Source organism: Thermobia domestica, chromosome 6 (assembly GCF_964235325.1).
Source record: "Thermobia domestica chromosome 6, izTheDome1.hap1.1, whole genome shotgun sequence".
NCBI lineage: Eukaryota > Metazoa > Arthropoda > Insecta > Zygentoma > Lepismatidae > Thermobia > Thermobia domestica.
In genome coordinates this window covers 185,941,007-185,962,753 of record NC_137459.1, presented here as the reverse complement: position 1 = coordinate 185,962,753, position 21,747 = coordinate 185,941,007, and the positions used below count along the sequence as shown (strand labels likewise).

General features: G+C 37.3%; 1 protein-coding gene across 1 annotated transcript in view; it reads right to left on the bottom strand.

The window, feature by feature from the left end:
• Window positions 1-1,779: 1,779 nt before the first annotated feature.
• Window positions 1,780-21,747, bottom strand: part of LOC145688359 (solute carrier family 25 member 3-like) — a 36,041-nt gene continuing 16,073 nt past the window's right edge. Inside the window, exons 6-8 of the mRNA XM_081762508.1 lie at window positions 17,617-17,795; window positions 16,409-16,596; window positions 1,780-2,229 (exon numbers count right to left, since the gene is read on the bottom strand). Coding sequence (XP_081618634.1) covers window positions 2,066-2,229; window positions 16,409-16,596; window positions 17,617-17,795 — 531 coding nt within the window. The 3' untranslated portion in view covers window positions 1,780-2,065. The remainder of the gene's footprint in view (window positions 2,230-16,408; window positions 16,597-17,616; window positions 17,796-21,747) is intronic.

Here is a 21,747-nt window from a genome sequence, read left to right as displayed (position 1 = left end):
TAGTGCCGGATCAGACCACCGTATTGTTCATGATGTTCAAGGAAGTGTGCGCGAGGTGGATTCCAAAACATTTGACATGAGAAAAGAAAGAAAGGCGCATGGATGTGTGCAGGGACTTTTTGCGACAGTACTAGGCTGAAGGGGAGGCATTTTTTCACTGTATTGTAACGCAAGTTGGTTGAAATAGCAATATATTGCAATGCCATGCGACGGTGAATTTCGATTGGTTTCAACCCTTCAGCTAACAGAAATGTAATGACCACCCGTTGCTCCATGTTTATGCAAACTTACAAATGTGCCACCATCTTGTTTCACTGACTCAGCATCCCGTTCACGAGGCAAGCGTGCCAGGCGTATCTGATAGTTCTAGGACACCACCAAAAAATAAAGCACAAACGTTGTCGCAGTTTTGTATTTTTAGACAACTTTTCCGGTTATTTATTGAATAGACCTTGTAGAAATAAATTCCTTTAATTTATACAACATCCCTATTACTTTGGAATACATACGAATTTGCTGAAGAAAAAAGTTCCATGAAAATAGTCTTTTTTTTTTATACATTTTACAATTTTGACAATTACCAAGCGATTAAATTGGCAAGTAATTCATTTATATCATTCGTACACAAACAATTTAAATGCAGAAATATTTGAAATACTAAACTAAAGTTCATTCAACGAACCTTCTGATCCTGATGTAAACATTGCAGAATTGTATTACTCCGCCAGTCATCGGATGATTGGCTATCGGTCAGCGCTTCTTTCGAGAAGCACGTGCTTGTACCCTGTCGATGTTTTACTTATTCCCCGCATGTGGCCATTTTGTTAACTGTGATTCGCGCTAAAGTTGGGTCGAAACCATTTTCAATGCATGCGTATTGTCTTTTATTGCATTAATTCAATTTAGTTCTTAGATAAAGTGTTGTTTCTATTGTCTAATTCTAAGGAATTCTGGTAATGAGCCTTATAAGCAAGGACTATTTTCTTCTGCCGCATGGGTGTTCTAAGGCTCTCTAACCAATAAAATCAAACAATCACCAAGTGTATTTGTTTACATGAGGTACTGAACGTTCCTTGAATAAACTTTAGATGAAGTTCGTAGGGGGTGGAATGAAAATCAAATACAATATTTTCAGTTCCTGATAAATACTAAATCTGCACACAGAATCGAACACAAACGATACAGGTGAAAACTGATTTGTGGGAAAAAGACCCATTAATTCTTGGCGTCTATCGGCTCCTAAGTGATAACGGCAGGAAAATGATCAAGTGGAGGGGGCAGACCAGACAAAATGGAAAAGTTAGAAAATCATGTGGATGTGTGAGAATGAGATTTTCATTTTGCATCAGACTTACGCTAAGTAACCTCAATTGTGTTAAACTATTGTGCCCGAGCCCTGAATTTGGACACGTCTGGTAAGAATGACGAGCTTATAGATTTGAAGACAAGACCTCAGACATTTCGATACTACTTCTGCAATAACATGAAGACTGACGGAGTAAGCTCTTCCCAGCACAACAAAAAAGCAGGTATATTTAGACGTGCATCAAATCAATCTACGAGGCCCATGTTTGCCAAAATGGTCGCTTGAATCCACCCTTGGGAAAGTAACTTGTGGGCTTGCACATATTTTACAGTACTTTTCTGTGCTGCTCGTTCCACTCATGGTTCCTGCCATCATTGTTCTTCACTTGTATCTATCTTATAAAAGAAAACTACTTCTCTCAAAATATAATGAACAAGGATTTGGGAGAGTTTAGAAAGTAAACAAAAAATAAATTACTCTTTCCTGAAAGATTTATTCCATCTGTTGAGTGCGCGTATAGGAACAAACAACAAATAAAACATTCTAATAAATATTAAGATATTACAGACCTTGTGACTGAGGAATATCCCTCAAATGCATCAAATACTGTACAGAATAAGTCTGTGATATCTGAATAATAGCACTGCACGGCACCTAATTGTTCCTCTAAGAATTACGTTTCAGGCCTTCAATGAATCAACGACCTGATTCAAGAATATTTTGTTGTAATTTGGTTTGCACTGACTTTTCACAACTGCTTTATTCTTGTTTGGCAGCTAATTTTTTCTTCAAAGACTCTGGCATCTCTGGTGGTGGCGGCCTTGGAAGACGCAGATATACTTTCACTGCATCATAAATGAACCACTGAGCTGCAGTCAACGTACCGATCATTATGATCCTAGCTACAAGACCTTTCCATAAACCTACAAAAAAACAACGTTCACAACAGTTTGGAAATTAACAATAAACTTATAAACTATTACTAACAATTGCTTTCGCATATTACCGAAGAACCATAGTTCCTACTCTTCCTGACAAGCAAACGTTTGGATGGGGCAGAACAATTTTTGTTCTTTGATCGTATTCATGTTAAAATAGGTACTCATGGAAATTCTCGCAAGCCAAGCGCCATTGGTTTGGCAGAAAATGTATTTAAAAATTTCGCCAATATAAGACTTACATTATCTTCACAATCACGCTCATAACTCCAAATTAAAGTAGAAAAACTATTTCTCCCTCATTTTAATTGCTATTAAGTGGCATTTCCTTCGATATAAATTGAGTTTAAATACTCTCAAAAACTGAAATGACCGGGGAATTTTAAAATTTCCTGAAAATATTTATTTTCTTATTTTACTCTAGTATAATTTAACAATACTGCTTTGGAAACAAGCGAAAAACAATTGCGACATATCCCAATACATTTCAAAGCTACTGTGAGAACGTTGCGCTCATTCCTCCAATAGTACCTGAGACAGAGAAAGAAAAAGTATATTCTCACTTGCAATTAAAACGTGGCTAATCAAATTTAGCAAATTGGAATATAGTACTCATTTACACACTAATTATAGTATAGGTAAAAAAAAAACTCGTTCGAATTGCAGTTAAGTGGGCTTTCCTTCGGTGTATATCTAATTTGAGTACTCCCAAAAACGTTGAAATAACAGATGAGGTTTGAGAATTTTCCAAAATAAATTCTAGTTTTCTTATTTTAATCGTTTTGTCAACAACAGAGCAAATATTATGTATTATTGGTAAAAAAAAAAAAAAAAAAAAAAAAAAAAAAAAAAAAAAAATCCCAGCCATCGCCCCTTCCCTAGTCTACCCAGGATATCCGCTCGAAAACAGGGAATGTAGTGCACACTCATGTTTTCTCAGGCACTATTAGAGATACCAACTCGAAACTTACAGGATACTTTTGCAGTATATAAGGTGTGACCTAATGTTTACATGTCTCACAGGCCTGCCAAGTAATAACAAAATAAATTATAAACGCGGGAATCTTCAAACTATCCTCCTACTACTTCCCTTCCGTGTTAAAACATACCATGCGTTAAAAGACAGCCAGTTAAACTGCAATTCAAACGAGGTGTAGACTGCAACTTAAATTAGAATACATGTTATATTCCACTTTACTAAATTCAGTTTTCAAGTTTTCCATTTAAGTGAGAACATGCTGTACTCTTTCTTAAGCACTATTAAAGCAAAGAGCACAACATTCACACAGTATATCTGAAATATATTCAGATATGTCCCAATACTTTGTTTTGCTTCTTTCCAAGACGTCTCTCTTAGAAAACAAAAATTTGAAAACACCCATGTTATTTCGATGTTTTTTTGGAGTACTAAAACAATTTAGTACAAAAGAAAGGGCACGTAATAGCAAAATTAGGTATAAAAATCTTTCTATTCTAATTATAAGTTGAGTTGTATGAGTTTTAGCAAAAGCCAGTTGCATGAGTTTCTACAATTTTGTCAAATGATTAAAATCTCAGAACAAATTTTTATTATTATTATTTTTCAAACCACTGGCTATTAAGGTGTGAAATTTGCATTAGGACTCATTTCAACATATTGAATACAACCAACGAAAGTTTTATTCTAACTATCCGAACGTTTGGTTGAGAGTCCATACTGAAATCGTACATAAAAATTATATGTATTCTATATACCAGAAGCTTTCTTTCCTTCTCTCATATTATATATATATATATATATATATATATATATATATATATATATATATATAATATACAGTGAAACTTGTATAAAGCGGAAAGCGACGGGTTCAAATTTTGTTTCCGTTTTATACAAATCTGAAAATAAATAGCTACAAAAATAAGACAGATGGAAATTGTTTTATAGTTTACTTTATATTTGCTCTGGAACTCCAAAATGCATTCTTTCATACTCTGCACATACATACATACATACTCTGCACATACATACATACATACATACATACTCTGCACATACATACATACATACATACATACTCTGCACATACATACATACATACATACATACATACTCTGCACATACATACATACATACATACATACTCTGCACATACATACATACATACATACATACATACTCTGCACATACATACATACATACATACTCTGCACATACATACATACATACATACATACAGGGGTGGACTGGCTATGTAAAAAGGGCGCGGTCACATACTCTGGGAGGGCGCCGTCCATCTGAGGCTTTCGCTTGTAAGGAATACCCCTCCTAATAAAAAAAGTGCCGGGGGGCTTGCCCCGGAAAATTAGTACACAAAACACAACAAAAGATTAAGTAGCTATTGCAGTTAATCACGATAGAATTATACAAATTCAATATTTTCATAAACAAACAAAGAGACTTTGAGTACTAAATACGAGGCGTGTTTTTTAAGTAAGGTCCGTTTTGTTGTAGACACTAGTAGTTCGCGCGCATACCGCAACGAGCGTGTGCGTCGTGTACCGGCATGCCTCGGGAACAACTGTGCTCAGTTTCAACTCTGTAGCTGACCTGTACGGTTGTGTTCTGTGCTTTCACAATGTTTAAGACTATCAAGTCGCCCGCCGCTTGTGAGGTTCGCTCAGTGATACGGTTTTTGTCAGCAAGTAACCTGTCTGCTGCAGAAATTCATCGATAGATTTGCGAAGTGTACGGTGATACTGTTATGAGTGCAAGCAAAGTGCGTAAGTGGGTACGAGAATTCAAAAATGGCCGTGACAACGTCCGTGATGAGGACCGCTCCGGTCGCCCTTCTTCGATTACAGACAATTTGGTGGCTTCAGTTGAAGCGAGGGTTCGTGAGAACAGGCGCTGCACAATGACAGGTCTCTCAAACTAATTTCCTGACGTGTCGAGATCAGTGCTTTACAAAATTGTTTCTGAACACTTAAAGTTTAGGAAACTGTGCTCCCATTGGGTCCCGAAACTCCTAAAGAGAACCACAAAAACCAAAGATTTGAGTGTGCCATGAAGTTGTTGACTCGTTATCAGAAGAAGGTGACAGCTTCTTGAGTCAGATCGTAAGTGGAGACGAAACATGGATTTCGCATATCACGCCCGAATCGAAGCAACAGAGCATGGAATGGAGACACACACACACTCGCCTGTAAGGGTGGAGGCCAATCAGACTCTGTCCCAGCGCAAAATCATGGCGTCGGTGTTTTGGGATAGGCATGGTGTTTTGTTGGTCGACTTCATGCAACGGGGAACTACTATCAATGCAGAAGCATACTGCCAAACCCTGTGAAAGCTACGCAGAGCGATTCAAAACAAACGACGCGGCATGCTGACAAACGGCATTGTTCTTCTCCATGACAATGCAAGACCTCACACTGCAGGTCAGACCCGCGATATGTTGGACAGTTTTGGCTGGGAAGTTTTAGACCACCTATCCTACAGTCCTGATCTTTCGCCGAGCGATTACCATCTGTTCCTCCACCTCAGACAACACCTCAGTGGCAACCGTTACAATGATGACGACGGTGAGAAAACGGCAGTGAACGCTTGGTTATCGGAGCAGGCGGCAAGTTTTTATGAAGAGGGTATTTTGAAATTGGTTGAGAGGTATAATAAGTGTTTGAACAAACTTGGCAACTATGTCGAAAAATAGAGTAAAGTATGTACTTTCTGAAAATACATTTACTTTTTTGAAATAACCTTTCGTTGTGTACTTATGTTCAAACAGCCTTACTTAAAAAACACGCCTCGTATATTAGGCCTATATAAATCTGCACACTTTAACTGAGACTACAAAAATCACACCAGTTGTTTAAATTCTTCGGCTACATTTGTTAACAGCCTAATTATAACTGAAGATTTGAGTTAAGTTTGGGGCTTATGCTATTTTTCATACTTCTGTCCTTTTAAAGCTATGTTCATCAAAACATTAACTTATTTTTCTTCTATTTTTAAAACCGTTAATAAAAAGTATACATGAAACATTTACTACAAATTAACAAAAGTAAATTGAGAATTGTATACCTACTTAGCGAAAAAATAAATTCAAAAACAAAACTGGAAAATGAAAGTAAAGTCACTGCTTATGCTTGAAGGAGCCTTCGCATCTCCTTAGTTTTTTCACACATTTTGTCAATAATAAGATTGTTATCTATTTTGGTCAGAATGTCTCTTTCTGAGTTCATCAAGAACAATGATTCCAGATGTTCATCTGTAAGACTTGAACGGACTCTTGTTTTAATGTAACGCCACTAGCGTCTCTAACGGCGGGAGTGGGAGGGAGAGACATGTAAAAATGATCCAAAATGACCAAGATTAGAGTCAAATCAACATATTTCGAAGTCGCTGAGATCATTAATGGTACCACCAAAGCCTAAAACAGAAAGGGAAGGCCGTAGGCCGAGTAAAGACGGGATCTGGGGGCGGAGCATTGGGGGTGGGAGGGTTGATATATAAAAATCATCCAAAATGACCGATATTAGAGTCAAATCTATAAATTTCAGGGTTCCTAAGATCATTATAATGACATTCCCAAAGCCAAAAACAGAAAGAGCGAGGCCGCAGGCCGTGCAGATACTGGGATTTGGGGCGGAGCGTGGGGTTGGTAAGGGTGATATGTAAAAATCGTCCAAAATGACTAATATTAAAGTCAAATCTATATATTTAGGGGCAAATCTAATATCATTAATAGCATTCCCACGCCGAAAACAGAAAAAGTGAGGCCGCAGGCCGATCAAATACCGGGGTCTGTGGTGGAGCCCTAGCTGGCCAAAGGCTAGCGAATTTATAAAATAGTTATGTACTACCTTTCTTTTAAAAAAAAAAATGTGTTCAGAGAGGAAACTATGCGCCTTCCCGAGGAGGGCGCAAAGGCACTGATGTGAGGAGGGCGCAGCGGCCATCGGGCCGGTACTTGATTATGGCCAGTCCACCCCTGCATACATACATACTCTGCACATACATACATACATACATACATACTCTGCACATACATACATACATACATACATACTCTGCACATACATACATACTCTGCACATACATACATACATACATACATACATACTCTGCACATACATACATACATACATACATACATACATACTCTGCACATACATACATACATACATACATACATACATACATACTCTGCACATACATACATACATACATACTCTGCACATACATACATACATACATACATACTCTGCACATACATACATACATACTCTGCACATACATACATACATACTCTGCACATACATACATACATACATACATACTCTGCACATACATACATACATACATACTCTGCACATACATACATACATACATACATACTCTGCACATACATACATACATACATACACACACACACACACACACACACACACACACACACACACATACATACATACACACACACATACATACATACACACACACACGTGTACGCAAAATATTCTGAATTTTTGTAGTTTTCAGGACACACAACACTTAATATTCTCACAGCACTAAAACACTTCAAATGATATGAACCCTCGAATAGATGCAAGAAAATCTACTGAAACTCAAGATGCAGTTTAGAAAGTTACACAAACTATTTTTAGTTGCAGTTCACCAACATCATTTTTTCCCCCCTTATGCTTATTCACATTTTTTCCACATTTCTTTCAAGGTAAGTTGTTTTGTTCTTTGTAACAAGACTTTTTTTTTCTTTTTTTTGTAACACTTCCCTGGCAGAATAGAATGGTTCTAGGTCTGAATAATTTGAGTCAGCCGCAAATTCAATGAGGTCTTCAACATAATGGAAAGCTTCTCTTAAAGAACCAATTTTAGGTTCTCTGATTTCTTCAACTTCGGTGACATCGTCGTCTTTTTTTCTTCAGTTTCAGGTCCATGCAAGAGATCCACAGCCGATTCAATCGTAAAATAAGTTGCTACATCTTGATCACTTGAAATGTAAGCTGTTCCGTCATCCGGTTGTCCATTTTGTTGACAAGAGTTTAACGGCTTCAGCAGTCTCCGTTATTTCTGGTATGTCAGAACTTGCAGAAGAAGAATTTTCAGTAAACCCAGCTTTCATAAAACATTTAGCTATGGTTTCCTTTCTAATTCTTTTAGCAGAAACAGCAATCCAATTTACAGCATCAAGTACAGACACCGATTTCACTAACTGGCTTGCAGAATTGCTTGATATGTTACTTATCAGAGATTCCATCATCAATCGCCTGTAGTGACTTAAGGATGAAAATTACACCTTGGTCCATAGCTTGTGACATTTGTAGCATTCGCAGGAAACCAAGCTGTAGTAACGTTGGACAATTTTATATGGGGATGGCATGGGGAATTGTCCAAGAATAACAGAACATGACGATTGTCTTTCTTCATCTTCGCATTGAAAGAATTTAACCATTCTTAAATAATGGTACTTGTCATCCAAGCACTGTTGTTGTTTCGCCACACAACTGGCAGACATTTAACATTTAATTTTTTAAAGCTACGAGGTTTTGCAAATTTCCCAATCACTAGAGGTTTTTCCATTTCTCCTGTCATGTTCGCACACAAAAAAACAGTGAGTCTTTCTTTCGACATTTTCCACCCTGTACATTTCTCCCCACGCAATGCCAACGACTTGCTCGGAAGTGCCCGAAAGAATAGACTAGTTTCATCACCATTAAAAATGTCTTTTGGTTCATAGTTTTGTGTCAGTTTACGCACCTTGGAGATTCACTCTTCAATTGCTTTCGGATCGACATCTTTTGACTCACCACAAACTTCTCTCCACACAACATGCCTAGACTTAAAACTGTCCAACCATCCCGACGATGCTTTAAAATCAACTTTCCTCAAAGATTTGGCAATCGAAAGAGCTTGAGCTTGTAAGATAGGACCAGAAATTGGCAAATTTTTCGATCTGGCACTTACAAACCACTCCCATACCAGTTCGTTTATTTTCTCGTTGCCCGTTACTTTTCCTACCCGCTTCGCGTTGCCATTCCCTTCCATCCAGCACTGCAAAATTTTGTCCTTGTTTTTAAGTGTATCATAAATTTGTGTTTTTCCACACTTAAAATGGCACATGATTTCTTTCACCGAAATTTTGTCCTTTCCCTTGGATTCAATGATTTGTAAATTATCATCCAAAGTGACAGTCACGTGTCTTTTAGCCATTGTGTGTACGGCTAAAATAAAAACACTATAAGAAACAGCTTGTTTTACCACAGAAGAAAAAACACTATACTGAATACAAACTCAGAACACTGTAGAAATGTACTTCTCTCTCGCTCCACTCCCTTCTAGTTCTGTTTTTGATGACAACTTTCTGTCATTATGCTCGAAATGCATTTGCTTGGGGCAAATTTAGTGAACCGTGAACAAGCACCAGCTGTAAATGAAGATTCTCAGATTTTGGAGAGCCGCCAACACAAAGACTTGTGGACTCCAGCATTATTTTAAGACCAGGTGAAGTTCACAGGTGGAGGATTGAAAGCAAATGCAGATAGGAAAAATGGTACATAAATAATAACCTATCAATCATCTGCTTCAGTGCTTCCGAACAGCAAAAGATAGTCATAGGAAAACGAGATCAAATCTCTAGCAGTGTTTTGTGATGCATTATTTAAAGGCAAGAACTAATGGAGGAGGGTCCACTTGTTCTATTAAGTGGCACTCCATATTGATCTCTTCACCTCCAAATAAGACACGCACAAGAGAGATGAAAGGTAACCTGTTGCAGCCTTCCACTGCGAAAAAGAGATTCCGTTTTATGGAAGCTTCAAAGGTTCCCTGGGACTATTTTTGCTTTCCGTTTCCGCGTTGCGGAAGATTCAGTTTTACAGAAACTATTTGTAAAGGAATTCCCATAAGAGCTGCCGGGACTTTGAAAAATGTCCGCTACAGACAGATTTCCGTCTTATTAAAGTTCCGGTTTAAAGCAAGTTTCACTGTATGTATATATATATATATATATATATATATATATATATATATATATATATATATACACATTCAGGAGAAACACAGTAGTTAAATTTCCTATCTTCATTCCTCACCCACTGACAGTGGAATTCCCAAAGTGAATTTATGTCAGATTATGTGTTTGCTATTCAAATTATGAGAATCGAAAATGTCCTATATACGATTTAGCGCCTTTATGGTATAGCTAAGAATTCATGGCTCTTGCCCCTTGCGTTCGCCATACGAATTCATCTTCTCAGACATTTAATGTGAAACTGAACATTCGTACAAGAGGGTTTGATATTTGCATTCTGTGCATCAAAGTTTCCAGTTCAGCAGGCTGTTAGAATGGATCGTAAAATCACGCAAAAATGACACGGAAAACATACACGTTGTGTGAGGGGAACCTAGAACACCTAGAAACAATTTCCCCACCAATGCTATATTTTTGGTATAGTGAGGGTCCAAGGGAACAGCCTACTGAACTGGCAACGTCCCATTTTTATTTAACATAGTGCGCCCTACCAGTGTAGAGCGCAAATGGCTGGTTCAATTGGATAAAGTCCACCATTTTAGGTTGAAAACCTGCTCCTCTTTTTTTTTTTTTTTTTTTTTTTTTTTCGTATTCATAACGGAGTTGGCCTATGGTTCCAGACACTTATACACCCCGTATAGTACTGAGATAAAGGAGAAATTGTACGCGTTCGCAAGCCAGCAGATTTTTTGATCCATGTGCAAAAATCCTATTCAGTTGCATGAATTATAGGAAGTATATTTCGATGAGCTGGGGGAAGAATCAATGAATAAGGTTATTCGGGATTGATTAATCAATTTATTTATTTATTTATTTATTATTATGTTTCTTTTAAAACGTGGGCATACAGCCATGAAACTTGTGTAAGAATGTTTCTTATAAGAAGCCGATTTGCCGGTTTGAAGACAATAAAAGCCCATTTAGGGGCGACTTTTACACAATTCATTTTGGTGGGATGAACATTTTGAATATTTCTACGAAACTGAAAGGCTTGTTAGATTTCGGGTGCATTATGGCAATATAACTGTTTTATATAAAGGGTAATTGTTTGAGAAGTTGATGTAGCTACAGTGAAATTAAACCTGCGTCAGCTAGTATCCCGAAAGCATGACAATTTAATCTTTCACTCAGCTTTCCATAATCTTATTCTTCCCGTACGAAGAACTGGCACTTCTGGTAGCTTGATCTATGGAGAATTTTATTACAATTATATACACCATTTTATTCGCATGAATTTTGGAAATTCACCAAGGAGAGGAAGAGGAAAACTACAAACTTAGACAAAGTCAAGAAATTTGGTAAAGAAGTATCCTTGCTTCAGAAAATATAGTCTGTGAAATTGTAATTTTCCGTGTATCATTTACCGACAACACAGTAAAAGTCTCTTCTTCCTAATCCCAAAGTTCAATTCAGTTAAAACCACTACAGATTTTGTAAACTGTTACATGCTATTAACTAACTAACTTTATGGCCTATAGAACCCAGGGTTCAATGTCGCGTTCACAAAAACTCTACTGACTTCTGCCCTCAACCAATTGGATCCACTTTCTACTTTGTATTCCTATTTCTGCGAGATCCCTCTTAATACTGTCCTCCTATGCTGCGTCTAGGTCTTCCTAATTGTAGTTTTCCGATTGGATTTCCAGTTAAAACTTTCAAGTGTTTCTACTTTCACAGCCTCCTCGACTTGATGACCCTCCTGATGTTCGGTAAACAATACAAATTATGCAGTATCGTTATGAAATTTCCACCATCCCCCACTCCAGTTTCTTTTGGGTTCGAATATTCATTTCAGGAGTTTATTCTCAAATACTTTCAGTCTGCGTTCTTCCCTCAATGTAGGCGACCCTGTTTTGCAACCATTAGGTCAACAGGCATATTATCGCTTTATATATTTTAAACTTCACATTCTTTGACAGATTCGCGACGACAAAAGATTCTGAACTGAATAATAATACGACTTCCCTGCTTTCAGTCAACATTTAATTTCTTCATTCAATCTTTCATTCCGTTTCCCATAATCTTATTCCTCCCGTGCGAAGAAATGGCACTTCTAGTTAACAGGGGATGTAGTTTTGGTCTATTAATACTGATCCTAGATATTTGAAAGTAACCACTTTGTCGATAGTATTATTTGATATTTTGACGCATCCATAATTGCAGTATTACGATTCCGGCAAACTTCCATTTATTTAGTTTTCCCTGCACTTATTTCTAAACCCATCTCCTTGCAAGTGTTTAATAAGACATTTATTTCTTTCTATTGTTGTTCTATCATCCACTATCAGATTTATGTTATTAGCATACGCCATAACCTGGTGAATATCATTTAGTTCTAGGTCCTAGTTGTAATGTTTTAGTTTTCTTATAGCGTATTTCGGGACAAAGTTGAATAATAATGGCGACAACGCATCTCCTTGTTTCAGACCATTGTCGACGTGAAAGGTTGTGCACAGAAATTGTCCAAGATGCTATCTGTTTCAGTAAGAATTGTTCCGTCGGCTTTAAATTCGTTGATGTCCTTCCCTTATACATGTCTTTTTTTTTTTTTTTTTTTTTTTTTTTAACCATTATCTTTAATGTTCATTAATTTTAGCTTTCAAAAATCGCGTATCTTTGGTAAGTTTTGAAAGCTTCCCGCCTGAGTCAATGAAACGTTGTGTAGTTATATGTTTCGTATTTTGTAGCGAATGCAGTTTTGCCCGTTTTCTCTTCTCTGCTAGTTTACTGCATTCCTGGTCGAATCATGACTTCTTCCTATGTATTTCCGCATGTCCCACTTTCCTCAACGCTAGTACATTCCGAATCTTCCAAAACATAACCTATTCACTTCAATCTGGTATATCCCTCCTCGCCTGGCTATTATTATTTTTTAGATTAAACCTTTCCGTTTTCAGATGTTGAATATTTCCTTTATTCAATGATATCACTGCTACCAGGTAGGGGTCAGAGTCAGCTCTTCTGAACGACCGAACATCCAATTATGCTAGACTATCTATTAAAGCTTGATCAATTTGATTATGTGTTTTTCCATCTGATGAGGTCCAAGACATTTATGAATGTCGTGATGTGGGAATTATGTATTCTTCATGATAAGGTTTCTGAATGTTGCTAATTTCACGAGTCTAACGCCGTTGTCATTTTCCTTATACAGACTTTCATTCCCTATAATCGGTTTGAAATATCTTCTCATCCTATCTTCGTACTGGAATACCCTAACACAATTTTGATATGGTATCGCAGGAGTTGGTCAAGTAATCGTTCTACTTCTTCGTAAAATCTATCTTTTATATCGTCATCCTTATTTTCTATTGGGACATATACATTTAGAATATTACATCGCTGGTCCTTAAGAAGAATAATGAAGTCTGTCATGAACAAATTCAACCCGTTTAATTGCTAATATTCGATTATGAACGAAAAACCGTGTTCCTAACTGGTAATTTTTATTTCCTTCCCCTAAAAGAACGTAAAATTTTCTGATTTCACTGCTACCTTTCCTTCCTATCTACCTTCCTGGACGCCTAGGTCCATCCCATATTTATCTAACTCAATAATACAAGTACAGCATTATACTATCAAATGTGTGTAATATTATACTATCAAAACTAGGAAGTTTTATATTGCTTTAACTGTGGTACTTTGTTCGGAGTTTTATTTATCTAGATAATTTTCACAAAGCAAGAGTACATATTTTCAAGTTAAAGTACCTAAATTTAATTGACACAGGATATGTTCCTTAATATAATGTCCTCTACTAGCAAATTACTAGCAAAGTTCACCTATTCCAACTTCATAGCAAGTGACAAATTCACTGATTTAGAGTTTCATTCATTACTGTAAGTAACGAAGCATGGAGTTGCGAAGTAAAATATTGCAATAACACTGCGATGGACGCAGGAAATCGGATTATCGATATATTTTACGTAAGTAAAAGACTACGGAAATCTCCCATTCAAATAAATAAACGAGTTGCCAACGAAAAAATCATTCCACTATTTTCCTGCAGAATTTAGTCTCTTAAAAAGTTTTACGTGCATTCATTATATGCAGAACTAGCCTTACTCAGATTTTTTTCCCCCCCCCCACAAAACTGAGAAACATGCAGTGCAATCTATTTGGCGAGTATTGTGTTCCTGATAAGCAATGTACAGAACAAGGCAGGATCAGATCAAACACAAACTTCGTCCAGAGGACATAATAGAAAAGAAGAAAAAATGCCAAGTTGGAGCTGCCCCCATCCAGAAACACCGGAGATATGCTCCGCAATATAACGCACCACGCGACAATATGATATAAGGTAAACGTCGCAAGATACCAGTTGTCGAAAACGGAAAGGATGGGCAGCATCAGCATGACATCAAGATATTTTATATGCTATAACACTGACTTGGCGGCCATCTTGAAAGCCGCGATCTTTGATATAGCGTGAAGTGTTGAAATGAGAAGCTAGGTGTGTGATATATCAATGTAAGGTAAAATGCAAAAGGAAAATCAATGATGTAACCACGAAAAATATATGTGTAATGGTATGGACGGGACGAAGTGTGGAAGACTCGGGCAAAACAAACTTGTATTTGAAGGACAGAATAATAGGGCAAGACCCCATGACAATGGTACGCGACAAGTAACTGCAACAGTGTCTGTGCATGGAAGTGCATCCGCCTTGACAGATTATGCCTTTGGAGGATATTGGGGTTCCGTTTCGAACAGTGAAAAAAACAGTTGCAACCCGCGATACGAGCGCTCGTTTGGAGACTACATAAACTACAAAAGACTATCTCTTGTGGAACAGCAATTCGGCAGCTCGCTCCCGAGTGCAGAAGATATCATCTTGGGTTGGTGATCAAAAGCACGACCTACCTGGGACTGAAGCCCACTCCTGGACAACGTTTCTTGTTCAATTTTCTTGTTTCGTGTAAACAAAGGACATTTCGACCCACATTTGTTTAAACCACACTATTTGAAACAAAGTGCGTACGGATGAGAGAGCCTAGCATTGTTCTAGCTTAAGTTTCTTTACGAATGTTTGTTTTCCTTTGCACTGTTTCGCGACGGTCCCAAACAGTCACAATATCAGGGAAAGGTAGCGATCTGCATTGACTCGATGAATTCCATGAGTTGTTGCAGTCTCCCATTAGAAGGCTAGTTTACCACACAATGAGACGACTCAAATTGTGTCTACTGGTTTCACTGGCACATATGGAACGAAGTGAACGTGACAGCAGGGGCCGACCAGTGAGAAGTGATAATGTGTTCGTAGCATATGCAAGCCAAAACTTGCAATATTTTGTGTAGTGAATGTGTCTGCAGTATCGTTCATCTACATACACCAATGTAGAGCTGCAATGGCGAACCCTCTCAATGTAGTGTTACTGATGCAAAGTGTAGCTACTTCCAAAACAAGTGAATCGACAGTGGACGAACGACAAGCAACTGAACACGTGCTAGAGATTTTGAACAACCACGATGTAACAGAAGTGAATGTGGATGAGATTCTCGAAAGCAGACAATTCGAGTCGTTTCATTGTGTCGTAAACTAGCCTTCTCGGAGACTGCAACAACTCATGGAACTTATCAAGTCAATACAGAACCGTCTTTCCCTGATATTGTGATCGCGGTTTTCAAAATGGCTGCCAAGTCAGTGTTATAGCATATCAAATATCTTGTTGTCATGCTGGTGCTGCCCATCCTCTCAGTTTTCGACAAACTGGTATCTTGCGATGTTTACCTTATATCATATTGTCGCGTTGTGCGTTGTGTTTCGGAGAATATCTCCGATGTTTCTGGATGGGGGCAGCTCCAATTTGGCATTTTTTCTTTTCTATTATGTGTCCTCTGGGTGAAGTTTGAGTCGGATCTGATCCTGCCTTGTTCTGTACGTTGCTTGTGAGTAGTTTTTCGAATCATTTGGGAATGGGATTATAGAAGCCACCAAGCAGTTCGAAATTATCAGCACATAACACGAAAGACCTAATAAATCCAATTTTTCAATTTCTAGTTAAGAGTTTTGTATTTGTTGTACATGTATTTATTATAAACAATATTTTTTCATCAATTTCTTATTCCACTAATTAAATTTTTAATTGGAATTTACTTTGTATTAATATGAATAAAATACCATCAAAATTTACCTGCAAATCCTAACTTTTTGGCAGCTTCAATTGCTGTGGAACCTTTGTCTTGGTTCAACTTCGATACTACAGTATCTGCTGGATGTGATACAACAGCACAGAACACACCAGCTATATAACCTGCTGCAAAGGTCACGACGAGCTGTTCACCTTTGCTACATTGGTCTCGTGGTTTGGGTACAACATGTCTGAAAAGAAAGAAGAAAAAATTCAATTTAGGAATTATGTTTTAATAAAAGTAACACTTCAGCTCTTTTCAGTCTAAACCGGGGTTTCTCAACCTGGGAGTAGCGAACGGAGGTGAAAATGATAAATGTAATTAGGACCTAGTAACGAGGAAAAAATTAAGAAGACTACATTTAATTTCTGGTTTTGAGAGAGAGTTGAATGTCAATACTTATGGACAAATACAACAAAATTTTAAATTAAAAGAATAGTTTAAGAAACAATTATAATAAAAGAATGAAACTGTGAAAATCTGCACATTTAAATGCAAGAAAAATACATACAACGAAAAGCGCATACACACAATTCAACACAATTCAAAATTAAGCACACACCCCATATACCTACGACTAAGCAATAAGTAAGAAATAAATAAACTTATTTCAAACCGGAATTTACTATAGGGGGTTACTGGCAAAACAACGTGACAAATGGGGGTCGTGATATGAAATAGGCTGAGAAAGCCTTGTATAAAAGATGTATCTTTCTACGAGTACAGTTTTACAAGAAAACATTAACCTACGTTCACCTCTAATATACCATTTTGGTACTCTAGCCTGACAAAAGAATGTACTTCCAAGTAACCAAATGATTCGCTTACACTGTCTGTGGCCGCAGGATAATCCAGAAAAGGAACATTTTCCAGCACTGATCTAGGATAAGGAAATCAGAAAGAACTAAGTTTCGAAAGAGACATTCGAGGTACGGAAATTGATATGCTGTCTGTACTTCAACCTAAATAAAAGCCGTATAGACAGCCCTGACAGGTGTTTATACAAAAACTTACTCAACTATTAGGTTAGTATTTAAAACTAAATTATTGATTTTGCTAAGTTTACTTAAAGAGCTGAAAGAAGAGACTACCATTTGATACAAGGCCAGTCTGACGGGAAGAAAATTACATCAAGAAGTTCTCTCTAATCATGACTACTGTCTACTAATTATACAATTATGCATTTCCAGCTACTGCAACTCTCACTTACCTATATAGCAATTCCACCGTCCTTTCGAAGCAAGCGAATTTCATCATGGTGTATGGAATTTGTCTCATCCACAATGGAACCAGTCCTTTGTAAAATCCATTTAGTCCTTCTTGCTTATAAATAATTGGTGCGGCCTCACGCAATGTTGAAGCGAATCCAGGCATAGTTTGTATTCTTACCTTGAATGAGAAAAGGTCACCAAGTTAATAATAATCACGAGATGTACATAATTACAAATTTAACCAACAAGGTTTCTCCAAAATGAGATTTAGACAGAACATGCTTACAATCAACTAATGTTAACAGGTTTCATGAAACTATGGCATTACATGCATGATCAACTACAACTACTTCCGAACGTTACGTTTTCGAGGGGACAGGGACAGCATAAAATAATAACTTTCATAGTTCCATGCGAAAGTCCCTGAAAACTGGTAACACGAGTATCGCTATATGGTAACGATGTGAATAAACGTCTATACTACATAGGGTTCGTATTATATAATTGTCTAGTTTATGAATCCTAGTAATAATATATACATATATATATACAAATAACGTACCAGCAAAATAAAATTACTACCACACTAGACTGAAGGAAACTTAGCAATGCCTTTCATCCAACACATCATCACAAACGGACGGGAAGTAGTAAAATAAATTAGAAGTAGTTAAGCATCCCATTGAAATTTTCTCACTTGCGATTTTGCCAAGTTAAAAGCTGATCAAGTTGAATGGAGGAAGTAAACTATTGATACACGTTGATCGGCAAGAATAAAGGAGAGGAAAATAGTAAGTAATGAGAAATTATTTACTTATATAATAAAGAAAATCAAAATGCAATACTTCTACTTCAAGAGTATTCACTCTCAACATCACCTTCCTAGCTATTCAGGGAACTTGATCTGTTCCACAACACCGACTCTAAACTATGATCATCCTCTTGTCTCCACTCTCCAAGCAGTGATACCTGTCACCACGTCCACAAACATTCAATCACTCAAGAAACCAGAATCAAGGAATCCTATTCTGAATTTTCGCACTCAGTACCACTGCAGCCTCCATTTCGTACAAAACTCATGTGCAATGGTTATCTCTTACTTGCCACCCACAGAACTTAACTCAAAATGCTTCCCTCGACCCGCACCGAAGTAGTGGATCAGACTCTCCCAACCAGAAATGCGAGAGACCCAAATTTAAAACTTGGTCTGTAGCCAACAGAAGCCTTACCTCCTACACCACAAAAGAATGCTTATTTCATAGCAATTTATTATATATATTTATGGAAACACATTAAGCTGATTGTGGTGTTAGGGCAAATTCCGTACTACGAGAGGAACATTAGAACGTCAGTGTACAGTAAACTGAACAGACTGTGATTGATAGTGTAAACTGCGTGGCCAACCTCTGAATTCAACTGAGAGCAAAATATTGGCGCTCTGTTACGTGGTGCGAGCGTGACCAAAGTGGCAAGTGTTCGGTGTATCGTGAGGGACAGTGTCCAAGGTAATGGCAGTCTACAAAACTAAGGGAAAGGAGGAACAATGGTCGGAAGAAAATCTTTAGTGACAGATCCTGCTGAGCATTAACGCGGATTCACACTCAGAACTGTCGTGCAAGTGATTGGGAAAGTCAAGTAGCATCTCCCACAGTGTGTTGACAATCAGTCCGAAGCGAGTTATGATATGCACTAACTGGTCAGATTGCATGAACGAAACCGTTGGTAAGGGATCAAAGTTTTTGCACGACAAATTGTGCCGCGAACATATAACCACTGGTAATTGAAAACGTGTGATATAGTCGGTTATGTCATCGTTCACTATTTCAAACCACGGGCCGTGTGTGACGGACGTCCAAAGAGTGTACGATCGATAAACACGGCATACGTAAAACATGGCTGCGGCTCAGATTATGTTGGCCGCAATATCCTGGTTTACAGCGGGTCCTGCGATAACGTTCACAGAACGGAAGTAGGAAAAATGGCTCAACAAAAATGATCCCGGAAAAAATAGCTCCAGGATATACGGAAAGTTATTAATCAAAGGGACATTTTTGAAATTTTATTTTAGTAAAATGAGTTTGCACAAGGCTAAAGGGAAAGAACATTTATGACAACTAGGTATTCCGTCTTCATATGGTAAAAGTTACGAAGATAATGCAGCAATCAGAATCTCAGAGGATTTTTGAATGAGCAGGCACTTCGTCCATTGGCACATACTAGGTACTTAACACCGAACAGAGATTGTTGTGCCTAGGGACAATAATATCCATTATGACTGCTTCCTGCAACTAATATATTTCTTACAAACTAAATGATGAAAAGCACTATACACAGATCATACTCAACTGAATTTTTTTTTTTTTTTTTTTTTTGGCTTTATAAAGTAACAAAAAACACTGTAAGACATGTACTATTGCAATTTTGTCAGATCAGAAAGGACATGCAACGAATACGGAACTAGGTATTTTAGTTTCAATAGTGGGTATGTTCATAAGATCATTACAACAAATAATGATAATTACGGTAAGTATTTATTGTCCCTGAGCACATCAAAATCCATATCCCTTGCTATAATCATTGCTCTATTCATAAACAGAAGTCAGTTTGAGGGACGGATTGTGTAATAGTAATCTAAATGTAGAAACAGTATACGTAAGCGCTTTAAACATCTTGCAGCATTTGTTTGTCATTTCAAATTATGTGCATAAAGAAAAACTGTTCCAAATGTCAAACAAAATTTACTTTCATACATAAAAGACAGAAATGGCCTTCTCGGTAACTTCTTTCGTTCCTGTATGCATCTATTTTATGATGGGTAACTTCACTGGGAAAAAGAATAAAAACGGAAATTCAGGGAAGTTGCAGGTGTTATGTGCCCTGGTACATACTGTCCCTTCGTGGAGCAGGTTCTACGATTGTATGGATTTTCTTACTGAATTAAGTTGTGTTCTTAATTTAATCTTGTCTATTCTTAGTAGTATATAATTTTGCCAGTTATTCTGTTAATATGTAGTAACTATTCAGTTCTTTCATCTTTTATTTACACGAAATTGTACACATATTGCTTTTTTTTTGGGGGGGGGGGGAGCAAACCCGAGGACCATCTTTTTCATAGCACTTCTTACCGCTTGCGTCACTCCTCATGATTATATTCTCATTTTAGAGGACCATGAGCATTCTATGGTTCAAATGTTTCCGCTCAATGACACCCAGGATTCCAGGATAATAATGCGCCCATTCACAAAGTTGAAGCTGATGCGGCGTGGTTTAAAGAAACATCAGGATGAAGTTTAACACTTCCCCTGACCGCCCCAATCCCTGGACCTGAACATAACTGAAGATCTGTGGTCAGTTTTGGAGACGAATTCAACGCAGATTTCCGCCCCAATCCTCTCTCACGGAACTGACTGATGTACTGCACGAAAAGATGTAATATTTCACTTGCTGTCATTCAAGATCTCCATGACTTCATTTCACGTCATTTCCGAGCTATTCTGAGGAAAGGTATGGTAAAACGTCGTAATAATCTGGTAAGTTACACTTTTCTCAAAGTGTTTCCATTGAATTAGTGAATTTTATATTATATTATATTATACTATAATATATATATGATAGATAGATAGATAAAATTCAGTGGACCATAGTAACACTAAGTAAGTATTATAAGTTTTTGTTTAACATGTACATTTGAAATACATAATAACCTAACCTGACGAATTCGTAGTTTTTTAATAGTATTTGCTGTCGAACCTTGTACAAGTACAAAATAAAAATAATGAAAGAGTAATTGGCAGGAACTCGATAAAATAGAGTGATAAATAGTATTTTATTAAAGGGGACAGGAATTACCTGAGAGGACCGTCATGATGCTGAACCGAAAGTAAACTGAATAAGATCATTAAGAAACTTCATTGAATATTAGATAAAGTAATTATAACATTTTAAAATGTGCATTTCATTCTTAGATATATGCAAGTGCTATAAATATTGAACAATGAAATAATGAAAAACACCGTATGGAAGTAGTGAACAGACTACAAACATTGTAACCTTCTGCGGAAAGCATGTTGGTAGAGACAAATATCGGTACACGAAATTGGACTTTGTCCCACAACCGTTTTATTATAAAC